The 23,055-nt window shown below is 40.2% G+C and overlaps 1 protein-coding gene across 3 annotated transcripts in view; it reads right to left on the bottom strand.

The window, feature by feature from the left end:
• The window catches only part of LOC101480547 (low-density lipoprotein receptor-related protein 8), an 84,637-nt gene that overhangs the window by 16,319 nt on the left and 45,263 nt on the right, over positions 1-23,055 (bottom strand). For all 3 annotated transcript variants that reach the window (XM_023155227.3, XM_014413564.3, XM_014413565.3), the window contains exons 5-9: positions 15,646-16,035; positions 11,753-11,875; positions 8,811-8,933; positions 2,911-3,030; positions 2,261-2,386 (exon numbers count right to left, since the gene is read on the bottom strand). In XM_023155227.3, coding sequence (XP_023010995.1) covers positions 2,261-2,386; positions 2,911-3,030; positions 8,811-8,933; positions 11,753-11,875; positions 15,646-16,035 — 882 coding nt within the window. The remainder of the gene's footprint in view (positions 1-2,260; positions 2,387-2,910; positions 3,031-8,810; positions 8,934-11,752; positions 11,876-15,645; positions 16,036-23,055) is intronic.

Here is a 23,055-nt window from a genome sequence, read left to right as displayed (position 1 = left end):
CATCTGCTACTCAGTGAATTTTACTCATATGCAACAGAATAATGATAGGCTTCACTTCCAAATACCTTGCCATGTACACCTGCATTTTATATAAATATTAATTACATGCACAGCTGAGAGATGCAGATCTTATCTGGAATGCATCTCAAAGCATTTAACGTAATCACTAGTTATTACATTTTCTATTCCCAGGGTTATTTGATTTCATCAGCACAAAAAGTGTGACCGCTACTAACAAGACAAAAAATGTCTACAGAGATGTCAGCAGTTGGTCAGGCTTCAAGCTGGATGTTAATTTCATCAAGGTTGCTCAGAATGGGCCTTTGAGGTAAGCACAACAAAAGCAATGAGTCCATTAGGTAAATGCAAAATGTTTGTAATTTAATATATATGTTTGAGTGGTTGGAGGGTGCAATATTTAATGCTCACATCTTAGTGTACCCTGCTACCATGCTAATCAGGACCAAACACAAATCACAGCTGAGCCTGATTAGTCGAGTCTTTAGTCAGAAAGCAAATTCCTAGAACAAGATGTGCTGGTGAAAATGTGTGACCTCATGGCTCGCATCACACATTTCATGTTAACCTGGATATGGTGCTATAGAAAGCTCCAGATCATTTACAATTCACCTGTCCTCTGGAATGTATTAATGTAGCCCGCTATGTGGATAACTCTTGCAGGACGCTATGAAGTAATTTTGTTATTCAAGGAGATAAAAGATTTCTTGCTTTCATCTGAAGTACACACTGTGATTGGTAAATTTGTTATTAGCTATTATCATGCACTGGTTTTCGCACTTCCTCTGAGAGTGTCCTTGTTTATTTTCACACCTATTTTTCGAGCTGTCTGTTTTGGATAAGGTCACCCAGGATGCACTTAAATCAGAACCATATATAAACAGAGGTCTTAAACTATTTCCTCATAATTCTGGCCAGGAAAAGTCGAGTGGGTAAAAAAGACTAACAAAACGCGCCTGTAGGGACGGTTTTAGCTGCCTGGCTATAACTAAAGCCCACCTTTTGTCTAGTAACATCTATACTGAGCCAATCTCTTTGTGACACTGCATGGTAATAGGATGGCAGCTGCAGGCAATTATCTCTTGGGGCAGATATGAAATTCTCTCATTAATGGCTCGCTTGCCTCAGTTTCCCTTTTGACAGTCTGTGTTGTAGCCTCATTGTAGTATCGCAGTCCCGCACGTCTTCTCTTTTTGCCCTTTCCTCCGTCTTCCAGCCTAAACTCTGAATCATGACAGTGACGTTTAGGACCAAGCGTTCTCAAAAAAATGGCGATTACAATGACAGCATTTCCAACCCCTCTCCCCTGCTGGGTTCATGGGCTGTCACAGCCAGACGTCATTTTCATTGCCTCAAAACCAAGTGACTCAACTGCTGCATTTGCTGCAATTTGGCTTCTGACACACAGCCAGAAACACTTCTCTCATGGCAATGATAAACTGATAGCTAACGCACTGGGCAGCCATGCAGAGAAAAGTACACAAGCGTTAACAGAGGCAAGTGGGCAGACACGACACACACGCAAACACACACATGCAAATGCTGAGCTTTGATATTAGCTTAGCTTAATTGAGGAAAATTAAATAGCAGCATTTGACAGCCACAGGGACAGAACCAACACATTTCATTTGACTGGCTCTTTCCTGCCAATTAAATAATAAAACTCTGCAGGGAAATGAAGTGTAAACATAAAATGGCCTCTGCATGCAATCCTCTTGCTAACAGCTTTGAGCCATAGTTGGAGGTCAAATGACATCAGCTGACTTTGTTCTCCACTAGTCAAACAACTGTTATCAACAAGCTGAGCGGGAGGCTGGATTAAATTGGTGTAATTAGCCTCCACCGTGACTCAGCCAGGTACCCCTGAAGAGTTGCTATACCTAATTATAAGTGTTCAGCATCGCTAAACATCAGTCTGTCACTCGTGAAGTGGTCTAATGGGACAGGACCCAGAGGACAAATTCGGTCTGAGAAAAACAGAGCGGTTGCCTTGGTGATGTGATTTTTGTTTTATGTGTACTGTTATGTCAAGTGCACAAACACCTGCAGAGAAATAATAAGAATATAACAGTTAAAAGATGTTTCCTGGTTATGACAAGAGGAGGGGTTAACAATGTAGTACAGAAGAGAGTGCGGTGCAGTGTTGACGCATTTCAGTATCTGAGAAAATGTGCTGTTTACCTGAGGCACAGGTTCAAATAGACAGGGTTAACTTAATTCCTCTTTTCTTACTGTAACTCACCTTCTGCTTTGCAGGTCTTAGTGACCGGGTCCATCTCGTATCCTTCGTAGCACTCGCATTTAAAATCCCCTTTGTAGTTTATGCAGATCTGGCTACAGGCATCCGGGTTCTCACACTCATCGATATCTATAGGGATGAGAGGATTATCAATCAGCTGAGAGACAAAAACAGTCAGACAGTGACAGCAAATCACTAATAATCCCTTGTGAGCTGTGACAGATGAGAGTGGAAACTAAATTCAGGAAATGTAAATATAGAAATTCTTTTCAATGACATGACTACAACAGGGAGGTAAAAATGTACATTTTATGGCTGGAATTTTTGCAGTTTTAGGGAAGAAAGGAGTCAACAGGGAGGCAGGGTGGATCCCTGCTGACGTCTTTTGACCTGATTCTTCTCTGGGTGTGATGGCGAGCTGCTAAAATGATAGGAAGGGTGTGAAGGACATACTATAAGCATGTGTGACAGGAGTAAGACTGCACAACCTCCCCTGTGGGAGCGATGGGCAGGGAACAGAGATGGACAGCATGAGAGCTGCAAGCTGCCCAAAGCGGTACACTACACAAATGCACAAACAGATTTATACTGGCTTGGTCAGCAGCCAGCCTGCCACTCTGTTTCTGAAAAACACTTTATATTTCTCTATTTACCTCCACAAGTCTTTTTGTCTAGCAGCCGGTAGCCGGTAGGGCACCGACACTCAAAGCCAATTGGTCGGTCCACGCAGACATGGGAGCACCCGCCATTATTGATCATACACTCATTCAGTCCTAGAAGACAAAGAAAAGGAGACAGGTGTCAAAAGCAGCCGTTCATTTAAGAGGAAGGTCAGGCAGTAGGTCATAGTTTCTCATCTCATTTAGGAAAGGACTTTTCCTGCTCAACTATTACCCTGTAGCATAATGACTTGTCATGTTTTTAAAAGATAAATAAGTATGTGTGGCACACGGGTGGCAGTAATCTCTATGATATCTCAGCTTCTGTACTCGACTCTTTTCCATCTTTTTTGAATTCTTATCAGATGTTCTCAAAAGCAGAAGAGGAATCAAAGCGACACGCAGGCATCACACACGGCAGGCTTATAAAGCTTGAGAATCAGGTCCATCTGCAGGGATGTGAAATATGTGTGAAGAGGGGATTAAAGCTGTGAACTGGGATTTTAAGACGTCCCACAAGGGTCTATCACAGGAGGGAGGGAGCACATCTAAATTAAACAGGTGCGCTGCCTGCATCGGCAGGATCCTAAAAATGACAGAAGCTGAAAAATAAAATGTGAAAACACAACAAACAACACGCTCTCTTTTAAAACTAGGTCAAAGCAGCTGGCACAGACAAGGTGGGCACACAGTAAATTAGACAGAAGTAGTTAGACGTAATTGTGAAGCATAAAATATTTTAACCTCATAGCAAGAAGAAAGCAAACATCACTGACTGACACTTCAGGTTCAGGTACTTAACCTCGTCTAGAAATTTATTGAATAAATCTGCAGGTAGCAGTTTTGTATCATTTGACTGCTGAACATACATTAATTATTTATATAGCTCTTTTATTCATGCTAGATTTGATAAAAATCTGTTAACTGAGCGCATCTTAAATGGATGAATGCAGTTTTGTGTGTGTTTTGAGATTTTGTTCTGGACTCTTTTCATTCCTTTGGATTTAAGAAACATTCACAATCAAGCTCTGTATTGGTTAGTCTCGAGTTTAGTATTCTCTAGTGTCTCTGAGGGTTTTTTTTTTATTTCTGGTTCTTGTTTGATTATGTTAGTTCGCTTTCGTGTCCAATCCATCCAAGTCTCATCTCTGTGTTGTCATCAGCGTCTCGTATGGAAGTCAGTCTTTTCTCTGTGTTTCATTACCCTTTTTGTCTCCCCAGTCGTGTCACGGTGTCTGGTCTCTCCATGCTTGTCTGCTTTCACTGTCATAGGAAGTTCATTTGTCTTCAGTCCTGTTTCCTGTGTTTCAACATGTGTCACCGTGTCGTTTTAGCTCCCGTTCCTGTGTCCACGCGCCTTAATGTGGGTCTCAATGTGGGTGTGTTAGGTCCTGTTTAATCTTGACAGTCATGGTCGCGTGTGTGTATGTGTGTATGTTCAGTTTTGCTTTCCATGTTTCATTACTTAAGATTCTGTTCAACTGTGCTCTCAGGTGTGTCCACTCTGCTCTCTACTCCTATATAAATACTGTCTGCATCACCCTCTTGGTATATGCGTCTGTCAGTCTGTTGACTTGTTCATAATCTTCATAATCTGTTCAGCAGCTAGCCATGATTGCCATCTCTCTGGTATTTGTTTTTGGACAGATAGTGTAGGTCGTGTTTGGTTTTGTTCTTAGATACATTGTGGCTGAAAACAGCTGTATGCAGCAGCCAAAAATCGTATGTGAGCAGTGAGAATGAACCAAAACACGGAAGCTACAGGAAAACATCAAAATAAAGAGCTAAAACACTTTGAAATGCTCTTTAGTGCTGAGTGGAGCAGGGCGATATGACCAAAAATATTTATCACGATATACATTTGAAAATTTGCGATAACGATATAACTGACAATATAATTGACACTAGACAAAAAACGTTACGACTCCACAACTTTATTAGTACAAAACAAACCATCAACGTATTTTCACTTAAACAAGCAGCTGTTTTTTTATCTGCATTAAAGTTATATAAAAATGTAACAGTGCAAATGCAAATTATTTGCTGACAGTTTAACCAAAAGGCGTTTCCAGTGGAAATTGGCCGACATATCCTCAGCATAACCATGTATAATATCCACAAAACTTAAAAAGAGGATATACACACACAATACAGTAATATTATGTTGAGGCACAGCACGTATCACCCCGCGAGGCTCCTGCCTACAATAGCCGTAATGCTCCGACAATCCATCAAGCGGTGCGGGTTCGTAGCTTAGCAAAGTCGTACTGAAACATTTGACAGATTTTCAAGCGCCGTGTACGACATAAAATCGTTTCGAGGTCAGTAAACACCAGAATTCATACGTAAGGCACACGGGATTATAAGGGGCACTGTCGATTTTCAGAAAAATCAAAGGATTGATTTTAAGTGTGCAGTATTTCCAAAAAACACGGTAATAACGACGGCCTGCTAGCATACTCTACCAAAAATAGGGCTTTGTTGTGTATCTGACGGACGAAAGCTAAACCAGTTCCACACCACTGAAGTTGCAGCATTTTTACACACCAGTTCTGGTTCATCGTTTCATTCAACGATCCGCTTTCGCCCTTCTCATTCTCTGTCGCTGCCATGCTTTTTCCACCATGTGCGTATGAAAACAAAGGCACTGCGCATGCGCGTTTTACCCGTATTCTATCGCGATATTTCATTTTCTTATCGTTGCCCAACATTATACCGGTATTACCATGAATGGTATGATATGGCCCAGCCCTAGTGCTGAGTTGCTTGAAAAATTTATCACTGCAAGCATCACCCTGACTTGCAATAAAATATCTGAAAGTGATGTCTGGGAGCTGTAGTGATTATCTATACAACACAGGGGTATCAAGTTGTGTAAGACCTTTGTACACTGTCAAGTCGAAATTTTTCTGTTGTAATAAAAGTCAGAAATGGTTATCTATTCAAAGACTGACTGAAGGTAAACTTTGTGGAGAAATGCTCTCTTTGTGTGACTGCCAGCAGACTTTAAGAACTGCAACCGGCTGCATTCAATTCCCCTCAGCTGGATGGGTGACAGCAATCTGCCACTCACAGTGGCAACTACTCTCATTCTGTCACTTCTGAATTGCCAGCAGACAGAGGAAAAGACCAAATGAAGCTGCATTTGAGGTCTCACCCATTCCTGTTTCTTTGAGAGGGGCAGGGTGGGTAACAAAGAAGAGAGAGGCCCTGTCAGCTTTTCTCTGACCATCTCAGGCAGAATTTAGAGGTCACTTTTTCCAGAAGACAAACATGACGTCTTTCCTTTCCCCCACCTTGTTTCTCTTCTCACTCGCTCTCCCTGGTAGCTCAGTTTGTACTCCCTATTTTCAGCCATTCCTCTAAGAGAATGTGATGGAGCAGTGTTAGGAGATGAATGTGTGCTGAGTAATGGGTCAGTAATGTGGTAATATGTCATTATTTCTAATGAGTTGGGGAAGATGCAGAATAGATTTGATTGAGCGTGGAAATGTATTGTCTTTATTCTCCCCGAAGTAAGGCTGATGCGGCAAATGCAATCGCTCTGAACATCGAGTAATAACGTGTGTTTGAGTGCAGCGGGGTGTATCTCTATTTGTTTTCTGTCTGTGCCAGTTGGCCTACATGTTGGGAGTAAATGGTCGAGAGCGCGGAGTGATGAAGTAGGTATGTGTGGACATGCTTTTAATGAGCTGACAACAAGACCTCAGTTGAAGGAGAGAGGGAGAAAGGTGGAGGTAGATAAGGAAGAGGAGAGAGAAAAGTGAGGACACAACTCTCTGGAATATTTGCTTCACTCATGTAATTTCCGTCTGTGGCAAAGGTCAGTCTGTTCGGTCAGCTGTCACTCTTCAGTCTAAAGTTTAAGTTTCTCGGAGGAAATATAATTTCATGAGAGTAAATCTGCCTTTAACTCTCTCATGTCAAAAAAAAGAAGAAAAATAACTACTTTTTTATTTTAATTCAAGCATCACCTTCAGTTCTTATAGTCTCTAGTTTAAGTCCAAGGGAACGGGAAGTAAAGAGGGGCAAAGGACCACTGGCCACCCAGCTATCCCAGTGTTCCACATTATTTTTAAACAACAGATCACAATATTCCTATATTAATCATTTGCCTTGACTCTAAAGCCATTTTCACTTCATGCAGTTGGATCAGACATTTACTGATCTTTACCCTCCCAGCTGCCCAAACCAAATTACACTATAACTGCACTAATGTGTGAATAGCATAGCTAATGGTCAGGTGCATTCACTTCTAGGCAGCTCTATTAATACAAATGAACTGGGAATGGCTTTGTCTCCAGAAGCAGAGAGGGTTGTCTAGGGTCAGGGGTTTAATCTCTGGCCCTATTCATGTTGAAGTGACATTGGTAAGATACTAGACCCCACGCTGCCCCTGATCCATCCATTGGTGTGTGAGCATGGGTGTGACAGATACAAGTCTTTAAAGGCATAGGCGTAAAGAGTGTGATTGGGTAAATGGCAGTAACAGCCAATTTAGGTCAAAAGGACTATTTCCTGCTGTATGCTACAGTCATGTGAAAAGTTTTCACCAAAGCCAATGTAATCTAAGTTCCCCTATTAACTCCCCCTTTACAAAACATCTGGAACAATATCCTATGGTCAGATGAGACCAAAGTGGAGATGTTTGGCCATAATACACAGCACCATGTTTGCAGAAAACCAATCACAGAATATCAGCACAAACACAGAACCTGGGCATCTTAAAGTCATTTAGTCAACCATGAACTTCTCTCCTCTGCCAAATTTGTCGGCGATGATGTGAGAGACTTGAAAAGCACACAGAAAACGATTACTTCCAGTTATTGGTGCTGAAGGTGGTTCTACAAGCTACTGAATTTTCTTATGTTTTCACAAGAATGCAAGACAATGTGAGACAGGACTACTGTGGAAAATATACAAGAAAATTCAGGCTAAATAAAACAAGTTCATATTAAAAACAGGAACAGCCTTCTCTTTATGAGAGAGGATGGCTGACACGCTGCTACCATTTTCAGGGTTTGCATTACTGACATTACATAGCAGCTGGATAGTGTAGTGGTAAGACTACACACCTCTGGAGCGAGTAGCAGCGCACCTGCCCAGTATCTAGTAAGGTTCCTGGCTAGCCCCCCCCTTGCTAAAAACCAGCCCTAGAGTGGCGCGGCCACGTCTGCAGCCTGTCTGCAGTTCAGGACACAAGCATTTCACTGCATGTTCACTATGTGTTGTATGTCACAAAGAAAATTTGTATTTATTTGACCAGAGATTGTGTTACTGTATCGTTAAGCAACAAAACCAACCAAGACATTTCATGACTCGTTTTTATACTCTTTTGTCTTTTGAGATTAACTTAAAACATACGCAGGACAGTGGCCCAGGAGGTAAAATCAGACTGTATCAGCACTTCCAATCCCTACCTCTCCAAACACTGCTTTTTATTTATTCATTGCAATTACACCTTTGGTTAAGAGATGAAGGTAGAGAAAGGAAGAGAGATTACCATAAAGCAGATGGACTTTCTGCAGTTTGATGGTAATTAGTACATGCAGGCTCTTGTTCTGATCATCGAAGGCTGCCTCTAATTTGACTGTGCCTCTGCATGCTTTGAAATGCAAGGTAATAGGAGGGAGGTAGTTGCACTTTGTTATGGCAAACATGATTATGCAGCTAGATTAACTGCTTGAATCCATTTACAACAGATATGTACATGCTCTGTCACTGCACGGGGCTCAAACGATGGCACACAAACGGTAACAGACAGCTCTGTTATTTTGGGAGCTGAATGTTCCCTCATTTGATACTGCTAGTAATCAAAGAAAACCATTTCATATTCAAGCAGAGAGAAGTAATAAATTCAATTTTTCTAAGCAAGCTCGTCGTAGCCATCTTACCGCATTCTTTTTTGGGCTCGTCTGATCGATCCTTGCAGTCCTTCACTGAGTCACACACCTTGGAGCTGTCAATACATTCTCCATTCTTACATAGAAACTTGAGGGGTCCTTCACATTTCGTGGCTGGAACAGGAAAAAACCAAAAACAGATCACAATCCACACTAGACACTTCATGAAACTTTATTTCATTTGCATACTCATTCAGAGCCTTGTGCATCAACAAGTGTGAAGTCAAATTAAATATTTCCAGTCGCTGAATTACTGAAGACTCATTTGAAACCAGACGCAGCAAATATTCATATTATGCCCCACATAAAAAAAGTTTAAAAAAAAATATTATAATACCTACATTTTAAATTTGGTCCTGTTTCACAGTGCCAGAGTTTAATTTCCTGCAGTTTAATTTTGCACTACGTTTTTAAATTATGCAACACAGTCAGATGAGGGAGCGGTAAAGAAATTCGTCCACAATAAGCACTGGGTTGGATCCACACAATGTAACACCAGCTGCCATTATAGCAAATGATTCATACTCATGCAAGTTTCTTTGAAGGATATTTCTTTCCATGAAATGACAGCCAATTTTTCACACTGTGGTCTGCATATGGAGGAAAAGCTGCTGAATAGCCAAATACTGTACCTTTCCTCACTGTGTTGTTCTCTGTTTTCTAGTCAGAATGATTTATGTGCAGAGTTCAAGGTTACAAGGCCAGAGGAAATTTGCTCTTAGCTCATCTCCAAAATTTGAAGCCAGTCACAGAAGTCTGATATGGAAAGGAACAACTTGGAATGGACTTCATAGTGAAATGAAGGAAAAAAATGAAATAGAAAAGTGAGTAAAAGTTGATGTGCTGTGAGCAAACAGTGACCTGGAGGGCTGAAAAATGAAGAAAAAGTGGAAGTACCAAAAACTGCAGTTCCTCAAATCCCCACTTATGGTTGGTTCCATAAGTATGGCAAGCTAGGAAAACATGCTAATTGTATTAGTGTATGTCTATAAATTAGATCTGTATTCATTACATATGAAGTGAATTATTTTAAGACTTTGTTTAAATGTTGATGATTATGGCTTAAAGCCGGAGATGTGAAGTAAAGTTAAAGTACTTTTTGAATTTTTCTGCAACTGTACTTCTGTATCTGAGTATTTGGGGGGAGGGGTTATTTATATTTTTACTTGTTACATTTTTTTGACAAATATTTCTAAAACAGATTTGTTACTCTAGGTTTAAAACATTTGGGGGGAAAATAATCTCTAACATGCTCCCCTCACCAGTCCATGAAATGTAAAATACTGGCGACCGCCTTGTTCTTTAATGATCGTGCTCACAAACTTGGGTGGACACCAGCTTTTTTATTGCTGAGGGGCAAAATTTTACTTTTTTAATTTCACCCCATCAAAACTTTTTATTAATGAGTAAATAACAGCCTTATAACAATGCCAATTTGGACTGTAAAAATTAACAGCAGCCTCATTTGATCCAGACTAAGCATAAGATTTACGAAGAATTACATTTTTACTTATTTCACCACTATAGCCTTCAAAAAATGACAAAGGATAGCGTTTTAATAATAGATACAGACTGGTCTAGAAACAGGAAGTTCCAGGATGGAAAGTGTTATGATCCAGTGAATTTTATTATAAAAGTATAGGGGAGGGGGGGAGTGCAAAAGCTGTAAAATGAAATCAACAATAAGTAAGAAACTGAAGAAAGAAGGCAGCAGCAGCAAAGGACAGAGAAGAGAAGCTCAAAATCCTCAACAAGCAGCTTCAGGTATGCGCCCTCATTTTACGTCACAATAAACCATGTTTGATCCTAACAGCTTGTTTCAGACTGTTTTGCAGTTTAGTAGAATGTAATTTATAGTGTTTCCTTTTCTACATTTACAAAGAGTCAGAAGAAGAGGGCAAAGACAATCAAAGAAAGGAGGATAAAGAACAGATAACAATAAAGGGTGAAGACAAGGTAAAGGACAATGCAGGGAGACAATGTCTGAGAAACTGAAAAGATGGCACAATTTAAGAGGGGCAAAAAAGAATGGGTTAGGTTTCATCCTAAATCCTTACCACCTTTCCCCCTTCCTACCTTACCCACTCCCTCCTCATTCTGCCACTTGTTTCCCAGCCCTAACCCTTACCCCACCTCCGTTACTTTCCCTCTATAAAAATACTGTAAATAGTTCAATAGCATTCTGGTGAAATACGTTTAATTTGCTTTTGTGTTCATTTTTGTAAATCTTATTTATGCAAGCAGGAGTCTCATGAAATCAGTCCAAATAGTTTACATGTCTGTATAAACATTGTGCCTTTTAAGGGGATGTTTAGAGTGTCAGTCTTTGTTTTTGAAGGGTTCTGATGTTTCTAGGAGTGAGTTTTATAAAGTTTCACCTGCCTCTGTCTGCCCAGTGTCTATCTGACTGTTTAATCAGGAAAGTCAGTCAAGTTAACTTATCAAAGCAAAGCACAGCGTTAGCACAAAAGCTAATGCCAAACTGTAGTCCACATGTCCATCTTTCTAATCATCTTTGAATTGGACTTTTTTGAACACAATTTATTTTTTAAAAAGTACTTTTATATGACATTAATAGTTGTGATTCTTAAGGATTAGACTATTGGCTGTGATTCAGGCTTCACTGGCTTCAATGTAATCAGATTACTAATGATACTTGAGAATGAGGTGAAAAATATTTACAGCATTATTACAGAATAAATAATTTACAGTAGAAGCAAGTCTTGACTCAGTAAAACTACACAAATATTGCAGGTCTTTTAGCCAAAAAAAATCCTGGTGGGCTTATAAAACTGCTCGTGTTGAAAGGTATTTCACATAGGCAGACGTGCAAAAGGCAGAGACTGAGACAGATGCATGAGGGAAGAAGACGGAGGAGCAGACATGGAGGAGGACAGACACTCACTGCCAAACACAGTGACAGGTGAACCCACCGTTAACGCATCCAGATTCATCGCTGTGGTCAGGACAGTCGTGGACCTTGTTACACTGCTTGGTGCCGTGTATGCAGGAACCATCACCGCACTGGAATTCATCAGGACGACACGTCAACAGAGCTGTAACAGGCAAGAGATCGAAATTTTAAATTTGATTTTAATGACTTCAAGAGGAGCATAAAATCATGTGGTCGAATCCAATCCAAGACCAGCTGTGGCATTTTAATCACTCGGTTTCTCTCCACATTTGTGTCCCATAAAGAAGAGGAATTGCTTTAAAAACTTTTCTTGAAACACTGAAAAATATTGAGAAATGGCATATACTGCACTTCTATTAATTCACAGTGTGTGTAAGGCACTGCCGAGGACAGAGACAGTCAACCTGAGGGCGTGTGATGAATGATTTTCAATATAGTAACACAAAGATGGAGGCTCCAAGAAGCCACACCAAATTTTATTAATATCCCAAGCACAGACAAGCTTTTCATCAACAGTGCCCGGTATGCTCATATAACTCCCTCTAAACCGCACTAAAAAGCAATATATGTGACAGAGGGATATGATTAAGTGTTATCACAAGACGAACAGGACACAACGAGCCTAATGGAGCCAGGGATGCTGTAGTCTGGACACGCATGTCCAGACATGTATGCACATAGATATGATCATCCATGTTTCTGTGCATCTCTCAGGCAAATCTAGAGATTTGAGTGAGCAATAAACTGGTGGTGCATACTGGTATAGATACATGTGCATGTATATTCATAAGAGAGCAGAAGCAACAGTGTAAAACTGATGAATCACAGCAGGAGCATTTGTCCTCTGCTGACAAGCTGGAAGAAAATTCCATTTTTTAGGCAAAGAAATCCTCGTACAGACATAAGGGTGTGCGAATACACCAAAGGTGGTGAACATATGAGTTTAAATGTGTAGCACGGGAACTTGTGGACAAAGATGAGGTTGTGTCCCTAACCACCCCCAGCCTTCCTCCCCTCTAATGCAGATATTCTGTTGGCTAATAAAACATCAATCTCCTGTAAGTGCAGCTTATATGACAGACCACAGAGTGAGAGCTGTGCGTTTGATGTGTGCACCGCACATCTTGATAATGAATAGTGGGACTATCTGGGCTTCACACTCTGGCTTAGTGAGACAGGAGCTTCAGGGCTCCCCCATCCATGACCAGCTAATAGGAAAACCTGTCTTATCACAAGGCCCCATCTTCACACAGTGTTTATCAACAGAAACACATTCTTTACCTGACACATTTAGGAGGAAAAAACTCAATATCAACTCCCAGCAGAGAAGAAATCTGCTAAATGATAGAGCGTCACCTCAGAGGAGAGAAGAAATATTGCTGTTGAAGATTATCTATTCCACCATCTCAAAGCAAATAAACAAAAACAAAATATAACGTTAATTTAACAACTTCACAGTTTCTGGATTCATCTGAAGACGTGCAACATGTTTAATAAAAAGTGCCCACCTAGTGAATAGAATATTTGCAAAACTACTAGAGTTTATTCAGAATCAACCAAACTTAAAAAATAATCAAATCCATCCATAACCTCTGAGAATATATATGAAAACTGAATAGCAATTGGAAAGGCTGCAGTTGTACCCAAGATTCTAACGGTTGCCTTAAGCTGGATAAAATACTTCTGCTTATACAGACTTTGATAATGTAGTATTATTTTGTAATGTATAGCACTGCTTTACCACTGATTTAATAGTATACAATAAACCTATATACTTTAATATTGTGTATTAACATAAAATGAGGTAATTCAAGAAATCAAGAAATGGGTAGAGGCTGGCAATTACAATTTCCCGAAGTGGAAACATCATGCTTGTTCTGAGTTATTTTATGTTTTAATGGGTTTTTAGAGTTCCTCACCGCTCTCTCAGATTGTGTCTCATTCACTAATGTGGGTGTAGAAATGCTATTACCGTGTACCCCAGATAGGTCCACATTCAATATTACTGCTGGATTCATCATCATTAACTATACCAGCAGGAGTATGTTAGTGAGTCAGAGTCATTTAAAATTGCTCGGTATGTGCTTTCTGTTTTCTGCAAACTGGAATGCCCTTATTTCTTTATTAGCTAGCAAATGCACCTTGAGATGTATCATGGAGTGAAACGTCTGAAGTTAAAGCTGTGAAAGTACAAAAGCCTAAAGCAAAAAAAGAATAATTTCATGAGAAAATAAAGCGAAGCAATCATGTTTGGGAAAGAAGACAGAAAAAGTACTGCTTTCAATTTTCTTTACTTAGAAGCGACAGCTGGACACAAGTAAGATTTGGGCTGCAGTAACTGAGGTGGATGCTGCATGAGCTGTGAAACAGCCAGTGACCTGATGACCACCAGGTTTCCTTTTTCTACAGAAAGCAGAAAAAGGTTGACATCAAGGTTAATGGAAAAGGAAGGAAGCAGGTGCAGGACAAGGACCGACTAAACTGTCAGTCCCAAGATAAGAAACTTACTACAATTATTGAAAAGACATGCATAAATGGGACATGTTTCATCCAACAAGGATGAAAGCATTTGTAATGAATGCGGTTTTGATATGCTAAGTATTTAAGCCTGAGGTACAATCCCAACTGTGTGCAAGATTAACTTTGTTTCTTCTTCTGTTTTGGCCTTTGAATTGGTGAAAACTAGTAGAGAAACAGGCTGCTTATTAAAATATGTAAAACTTGTCAAAAAAACCCAGAAAACACAAATGTTTAAAAAATCTGTGAAAAACTCGCTAGAAACATAAGAATTACTGAATTCACTAATCTATGAGTTTCTGGCTAGACTGACACATGTAAGTAGCTAAAGTGAATTTCTGTGTATAAGATGACAACAGATCTGGAACAGACGGCAGCAGATTTGCAATTTATCCCACACAGATTGTATGTAATTGCCAACTTGACCCTATTCAATCACAAACTGATAGCAGATTGACTCCATCTTATTACTGTCTTGATCCAGCAAGACAGCAATAAGATGGAGTCAGTCTTCAAAGTTGCTTTGAAGATGACGGCTGATTATAAGTGGCCGTTATTTATGTAAACATGTGATTCTGAAAGAGAGATTTCTGCATGAACACTTTTTGAATTAGACCTTTTGAGTGTCTATTCCTCTATGTTACACAGCATGGGACATTCACATTATCAAATTTAATGTGGCTGCTCTTGTCCAGTGGTCTTCCTGCATGTGTTCTCCAAGCCAATCAGCTGCTAGGCCCTGTTTTTTAATTCACTCTCATCTCTCACTCTCCCCATCTCTTGGCGCTCGATCTCATCCGGGTTCTCCAACGTGTCTCAACTAATGTCTCCATCAGCCATCTGCTAACTCTGCTTCACCACCAGATTCTGCACTCCAGGGGTTCGGCCACTATCTCCAACTTTCATCTGGAATTCAGCACTATTATGTCACTTCTCATCTGAGAATAAGCGCAAAATATGCTTCCATTTTGCATGCTTATATTTCTGCAATAGATGTAGCTCTTTTTTCTCCTTAATTATCTGTAATTAACAAACTATGAATATGAATGTATATTGCATTGTGGGTTTAACAGTGAACATCAAAGGCGCACATAAGCATTTCTGTATGCTAGCTGGGATGTTATACGTAGTTTATTCCTTTCACGCTTACATGTAATCTCTCTCAACCTTGCTACATATTTTATATGTGCCAAAAGACTTTCAGACAGTGCAGCGTTTTCTGTTATCACTGTAAGCTGAGAAGACAGCCTTGAATCGACATAGTTATACGCAGCAGAGAACATATATAAGCTACTGCAACATTAAAAAGAGAAAAAGGTTACATATGTAGGAGATTACAGTTGTTGGGAGACAAGCAAACACATAGAAAGAAAGGAAGCAGAACAAGACACTCACGGCAGTCTGACTCATCAGATTTGTCTTTGCAGTCAGGATCTCCATCGCACTTCCAGGTCAGTCGCACACACTCGCCATTGGCACAGCGAAACTCCCCACTGGTGCAGTTAGCTCTGCGGTTGGGCAGGTATGGGGCTCCATCACCTCCGCAGCGCTCAGGCCCCTCGTCTGAACTGTCGGAGCAGTCGGGGTCGCCGTCACAGCTCCACATGAGCGGCACGCACTCGGAGGTGTTACAGCGGAGGTGGTTGGGCCCACAAGTCAGAGGGGAGGTGCACTTCAGCTCATCGCTGCCATCGCCGCAGTCATCATCACCATCGCACACGTAGACGGTGGCTAAACATTTGCGGTTGGCACACATGAACTCACCGCTGGGACAGGCCTTGGCATCTGAGGACCAACAGAGACAGCAAAACTCACACGAGGGACTGCACGCTTGGTTCTCATGACAGTGAAGCAGGGACGGTGTAGCATTTATTATCAGATTGCAGTTTGTGCAGCAGAAACCGTTACCCTGTCTTCTCTAGCTGCTGAAAAGGAAATCTGAGGAATCTGTTTGAAGGCCGTTGCTTTTAATCTTTTGCAGACTGCCTTCACACAACATAAAACTACACTAAAATGCAATGCTTTCATAACCAGAGAACTGTACACTTTTAGTCAAATAAGTAAATATAAAAGTTTCAGGTCTTGCTACAGCTGCAGAGCATTGAGAGCAAGTAAGACCGAAGACTTATTGGCTTAAAGTCATTTCAAGCAGATGGGCACAGACACAGAAATAGTTTCCCAGACTGGCTAAAAGTCAATAACATAACAGAGACAAAGAGAAAGCTGGGAAGGATAACGGTGATTAGGAAAATGGTGAGAGGCTTTCTCTCCTACCTTTTCCAGGGTATTTTTTCTGTATCTAGTCATGTCTAACTGAAAGCACTCTGGATGCGAAGAAAGCCAGGGAACCCGCTGTTCACCCATAGGTGCTCAGAGGAGAGGAAGGATTTGATATTTACACAAACCACAGGGAGTTCAGCTTTAACGCCAGTGCCTTTGGCTGCTGCAGCTGGTTACTGGAAAGGATTGCTGTTTTGCTACATTTTACACAGAATCAGCAAATTGTAAAGCTGTAGCATATTGTCACTGACCTGCAGCAGACACCGTGTATTTTTTGAGTATCAAGCATACATGCTATTTTAAACTATTACTGATCAAAGCAGGGGGAAGTTTTTAAATAGCTTCAGATTAAACTGCAGCATTTCTGCATCAAAAGTATCACTGCTGTGAAAGGTAGTGATCAGCTGAACAGTTAAACAATGCAATAAAACAGCATGAAAAGAAGCTTATAGCATAAAAGAGCAGAAATTAAACATCTTAATATACATCATGAAACATCATGAAACCACTGCTTCTCAGTTAAACTGGGTGAACACATCTTAAGCTAGCAAAAACACTGGATGCAAGACAGTGTCTTACTTACTATCCTACGTAATCACACCATATGTTACAATTACTATCTCTTCTTTTCTCTGCTAACATCACTGTTAATTAATTCACTGATATGAACACGACTGCCTCAGAAGCTTGGGAAAAAGCAACTGATGTGAACATAAGTGTCATGGATTCAGTTCAGCGACAGGGTTTATAGTTATTAATATTAAAGACTCTGCATCTGATTCTCATGTGTCTGCTTTCCCCGGTATGCCTCTGCCCACACTCTATACTAATTTGGCACTAAATAATTAAAGAGATTCAATGAACAAGTGCGTTATTACACAGGGGGAAGGCCATTAGCACTTTACATCAGTGCCCTGGTTGAATTCCAGTTGGGACAGAATTTCAAGATTTCTGAGCAACTTTGAGCCCACAGACCATCTGCTGATGATATTGTACAAGGCAGTGGGTTTTAAATGATAAATAAATCACAGAGGGAACAAGCACTTCACCCAGTGGACGTTTAGTAAGATTTATTATACGATTTTCTTTTTATACAAGTAAAAGCAGAAAAGATCATTAAAAAATGAATTTGCAGCATTTTGTTTGGTTATACATCTCATGGTAAGGTCATTTAAATGACAGGCCAAGTACAACTAGTACTTATAGCACATTTCTACTCAACTATAGCACTCAAAATGCTTTCTACACACACACACACACACACACACACACACACAAACAGGATCAATACACCAAATAGATCCATCGGGTGTCAGGACATTTCAGAGTTTAATATCTTGCCCAACGATACTTTGGCAGGTGGACTGGGGCAGCCAGGGATGGATCCAGATTGGTGGATGGCCTGCTCTGCTACATTAGAGCAAAATAAATAGAACTGTCCTTTGACAATGCTGTCAAAGTGGTGCCTCCAGGTATACAATATTAACTGCATTCACTTCAAGGAGCTTTATCTCAGCTTTTTTGCAAGTTGAATTGTTTTGTTCTCCTAATTAGAATATTGAGGCATTGATGAGGCTAACAATAAAATATTGGCTTGGCATAGAGTTTTATACCAGACTCCCTCTATGATGCAACCCTCCCATTTAGCTAGGCTTGGAACCAGCAGTGGGAGCACACTAGCCTTTTTTGTTTACTTGACACAAACACGACGTTCTTGTTACGCATAGATGAACAGTGGCACCGTTTTGGGTGCATTTCAGTGAAATTGCTCTCTTTTTTAAGCACCCGGGTCAGACGCTTCTTGAAAGAGGCATCACTGCTGAGTGATGCAGATATGTTTACCTCACTTTAGTACTACAAAGCATGTTTGATTTTGCTCTATTACATTGAAGGGAAAGCAAACACATTTACAGACTATATCTCCAAAAGTGTACAAACTCACACCAAAACAATTTAGATGGATAAACAGCACTACAGGCCAGAGACAAAATATATATACGTTTGATTTGGGGGTGAAATGTCCCTGAACCCTTTGAGGTCTAAACGTATCCTGTTCTATCAGACTGAGATTTTTTGTTTTTATTTTTTATTGTTTCGGAGTCATCAAGTCACTGAGGACTTTATACTATACTGGTGGCACTCAGCTACATGCTACCACTACTTTTTAATTCCTTTGCTGGGAGAAGCTTTCCTCTGACTACCATTCTGGTAGTCAGAGGCTGGCAGCATAACCCACTTAACTTCTTCTGGCAGCTTTGATGATGGGAGATTGTTGCCAGCGGCAACCAACGGCTCAGATGTAGTGGGAAGAAATGACTGGTCGCTCTACTCACGTTAGCATTACAACTGATAAGTGTGGACCGCATGTGTGTGTGTGCGTGCATGCGTGTAAGTGTGTGTGAGATGAGTCTGAGTGTGTTGGAGGAAAAAGGTGAAATGAAGTGTGAAAGGTAAGGAAATTATTTTGAGTGTAGGAAAAGAGGGGAAAAAAAGGGAAAAAATAAGAAAAGAGATGAGAATAAAGTCTTCCAGGTTTTATGTTAGCATGCAAAAGCTTTATATATTTTTATCTGTTGACACACAAATACCTGTGACCGTGTCCATCACTTTCTATACAGCTTAATGTCCTCTTAGCTTTCTCATAGATATTCATAACTTTAAACTTAAGAGATGACTCAAACCTGTCAGCTCTGCTTAGAGAATTAAGGTTCACTGCAGCAAGGTGACTCAAAGACACACACATACACAAACTCACACTGCTGGCTAGTTCACATGGGTCACAGTGGCTCACCAGGGAAATATCTCAGTGACTGCCCTTTCCTGTAATGCCACACACATAATAACTGAACAACCACAGTTTTAACAACGATGGGGCAACCCTCTCATCCGGAGAAACAATCAGGACATGATATAGGGTACAAGATGGGAGTCAAAGTGTCCGTGTTATCGTTACTGCCTGAAAACGTAGGTTGACTGAGGGCCAATAGGTGAGGACAAAAGAGACACACAATGAGCACTGATACGAGACAAAATAGCCGCCGTTTGGCCAAATTGAAAACCTGTCTAGATTCCAATTAGCAGAACGTAATTGTGAAGAAACTTTGTCAGTACAAGCCCCTTTAGATGTGTTAAATGGTCTTTTGTGAAGGCTTTATCTCAGTGTTACCCAGTTCAGTTTCACTCCAGGGACAGTGAGACGGCTGTGAGGAATGCAGGATTTGTCTGTTTGCTTCATACTGTCCAAGAAATGTTGAATTTAAATAAAGACATCAAGCGGAAAGATAACTGTAAAATAAAAAAAAATCATATTCATGCACCAGGCAGGCTACCCAAGCTGACATTTAGCACAACTGCAAACACACAGAAGATGAAAACACAGAACTCCAGACTGGTTCCAGTGCCTTGCAGTAGATCCCAGTTGACAGACATACTCAGAAAAATGCTTTGGGAGTAAATGCACATAAATCTTCACATGCTGAGAGTTGAGGCTACAGTCCAGCTTTCTTGCGGAGCCTCTCCAGAGTTACTGCTTAATGTAATGTTGATCAGGGAAAGCTTTCTCTGGTGAGGGCTAGATTCTACTTAATACATAATTCAGCATGTGGATGACTCAATTAGTAGGATGCCTCTGCAAGATTTACTTTTTCCAGTCAGCGGCACGCTATGCACTTCGTAAATTTCTACTAATAGCGGAACATGCGGGAGCTGACTGAGGAGGTTCCAGCTTAGTCTGTTTTGGAGGTACAATTTGCCTGCTTATAGCTCAGTAAATACAAGAGTTGGAAAAGAAGAAGCGTGTTCCTTGTGAGCATGCTCAAAAGTATAACATAACAATCACAAAATGGAAGTTTGTGTCGAAAGTATTTCTCACAACTTACACAGAATATCCAATCAAATGTGAGTTTGCCCCTCAAAGCATCTATTTTCCGAGTCATAGTGTGGCACAAGACAAACCTCACATGCTCTCTGCTTTTCAGATATTTGATCACACTATTAGATGCAGCTCCATGTGATTAATACTTTCTTTGTGAACCTTTTGGACAACCAAATAGGATGCTACAAGTGCAGTGAAGTTAATATGAGTTGATATGTGAGTACTAGAATGAGCTATTTTTAATTTTCTCCCAGTGGGGTCCAGACAGGGCTGCAGTATCCCAGCTCACTAAGTTTCTATTAAATGATTCACCAGTTAGTCCATGTAGGTTCATGTCAATAATTCAATAATAATGCAGTCTAAACAGAAACCAGAGCCTTTAAACGTAAACCGTTAAGAGTCAGGTTAAGTAAGCTTCACATCAGGTGCTTAGCTAGGTAAGTTTAGCAGGCTATGTGGCTTAGCCCCTGTGGTTGTCGCGCAAAATAGATGAACTCAATAAACTAACAGCAATTGTTTAAATTCGATCCAATTCAGTTCAATCAGACGCCAACAATCAGACGACCCCTGATGAGCAAGCACTTGGCGACAATGGGAAGGAAGATCTCTCTATTAACAGGAAGAAACCTCCAGCAAACCAGGGTCAGTGAGAGCGAGCTATCTGCCTGGTTGGGGGTGAGGGAAGTGAGACAGAACAAAAGACAAGCAGTGGAAGAGAGCCAGAGATTAATAATAACTAATTATGAGAAATAAAGATCCTGGACCTGGTGAAAGGGGATTTTTGGGCACTCAAACAGTGTAAGAACAGCTCTAAAGCAGCACCTAAACACATTTTGGTTTTGTTCAGAATCCGCTTAATCGGCTCCGAAAGTCTTATATGATCAGTGATGGTAGCAGAATTTGTTTGCACTTGGTGAATCTGTTTAACTTTGGATGCTCAGTGGTGCTGAAGGGGTTTCAAATCTTCAATTTATCGTTTAAAATATCCAATTATCGCATGTGCACTGAGAGATTTAGAAATATATTTGCAGCCCTGCTAGCTGAGCTGTTGGGAGCAAAATGTAACTGAAAATACATAGTGCTGATTAAAAACTTTTACTTTTAAATCTTTGAAAGGTCATGAAAAAGTAGGTCTTGACTGACACAGATTTAATACAAAAAACTAAAACTGTAAAACAAACTAAACGATCTTGATCTTCTGTATTAATATTCCAATATTATGCATGTTCTATTGTCTTTATTATCATGGTCATAGCGTATTTATGTATATACGTCTTTATGAATACTTCTTCCTTAACAAACTGGCCAATCTGAATAAAATTTTGTATGAATGTTATCACACATACAGTGATTATTAAAATCTATATGTAAAAAAAAACAAAAAACATCTATTTTACATCAAAATTGTTTTGACTTTGTTGTTTTGATATCAGTTGGAGGACAATGTTGGAGCGGACTATAATCTTTTGTGGAGTGGAGATGAGAACATTACTTTTACTTTTATTGCATTTTATTTTTTTTGAGCATGATGGTAAAGTGTAAACTGCGCTAGATAAACAACTGCATTATGCTACAAACACAATTTCAGCTCTTCACAGACATCTACACAAACAGCATGCTAACACAAAGCTAGTGAAGAATCCAGAGTGACATTAAAGCTCAGTCTATTCTTACAGCAGCCCAGCAGCCAAAGCTCTTTAACAGGTAAGAAAGGCAGTGATGAGCCGTCAGGCTTGAATCCTCCTTTTCTGTTTCTACAGTAGAATCACAGTGGAGATCGTTTTGAAGTCTCTTTGGGCTGGTTTTTGTTGTTGGCTTTGTGTTCAAATCTAAATACCAAGAGAAAGCTGGTATGTACGCTCTCATTAGGCTAGGTACAGGGATTTGTGGTGTTGTCAATAAAAACTTCTATTGTTAACTTGTAAATATGTAACAATGCATTTCAGTCTTGTTATGGAGTAATGTGAAAGTATGCAATACGTAATCTAATGAACTGCTTTCTCACAGGAGTAGTTGAGTAATGTAAAGCAGTACTTTAAGAAAAAAGTAAATATCCCTTATTGAGAATCCCTGCAGTAATAAGAGCAGGATAAACACTATTTTGTTAGATTTGTATTGTTGATTGTCATTTATGCTTAGAAATATTTACTTATATATGCTTAGAGTTTTGTAATTAGTTGTAGATTGGTAGAGGTTTTGATCCTTGATAGTCTGCAAACTTTGTGTGTATTAGACAGCACTTTGGGAGCATGAGAGGTCATACCGTGTCTTATTGTTTTATGGTAGGATTAACGTAGTTGCGTCTGTTCTAGTCTAAGTGCTCTTTGTTTAGATGAACTGCAGGACTTCCTCACCGTGTTATCTAGGATGAACCATCTAGGGTGAGGGGGAGGCTACCCTCTTCCTGACCAAGGATGTTTGACCCTTTGATCAGCAGTCCACACACACACACACACACACACACACACACACACACACACACACACACACACACACACACACACACACACACAGGCAAGGTACTCTTTGTGTGTATGTAGACGTCATATGTTAATGAACTTATGCATATTCATGTAACCTCAATAAAAGAACAGTGGTACGGGAGAACGGACGAGAGCAACTGGGGTCAAGCAAAGGAACGGTGCCTGTCC

Source organism: Maylandia zebra, linkage group LG18 (genome assembly GCF_041146795.1).
Source record: "Maylandia zebra isolate NMK-2024a linkage group LG18, Mzebra_GT3a, whole genome shotgun sequence".
Classification (NCBI taxonomy): domain Eukaryota; kingdom Metazoa; phylum Chordata; class Actinopteri; order Cichliformes; family Cichlidae; genus Maylandia; species Maylandia zebra.
The sequence above is the reverse complement of the archived record's forward strand: the minus strand, read 5'-3'. Positions and strand labels throughout refer to the sequence as shown.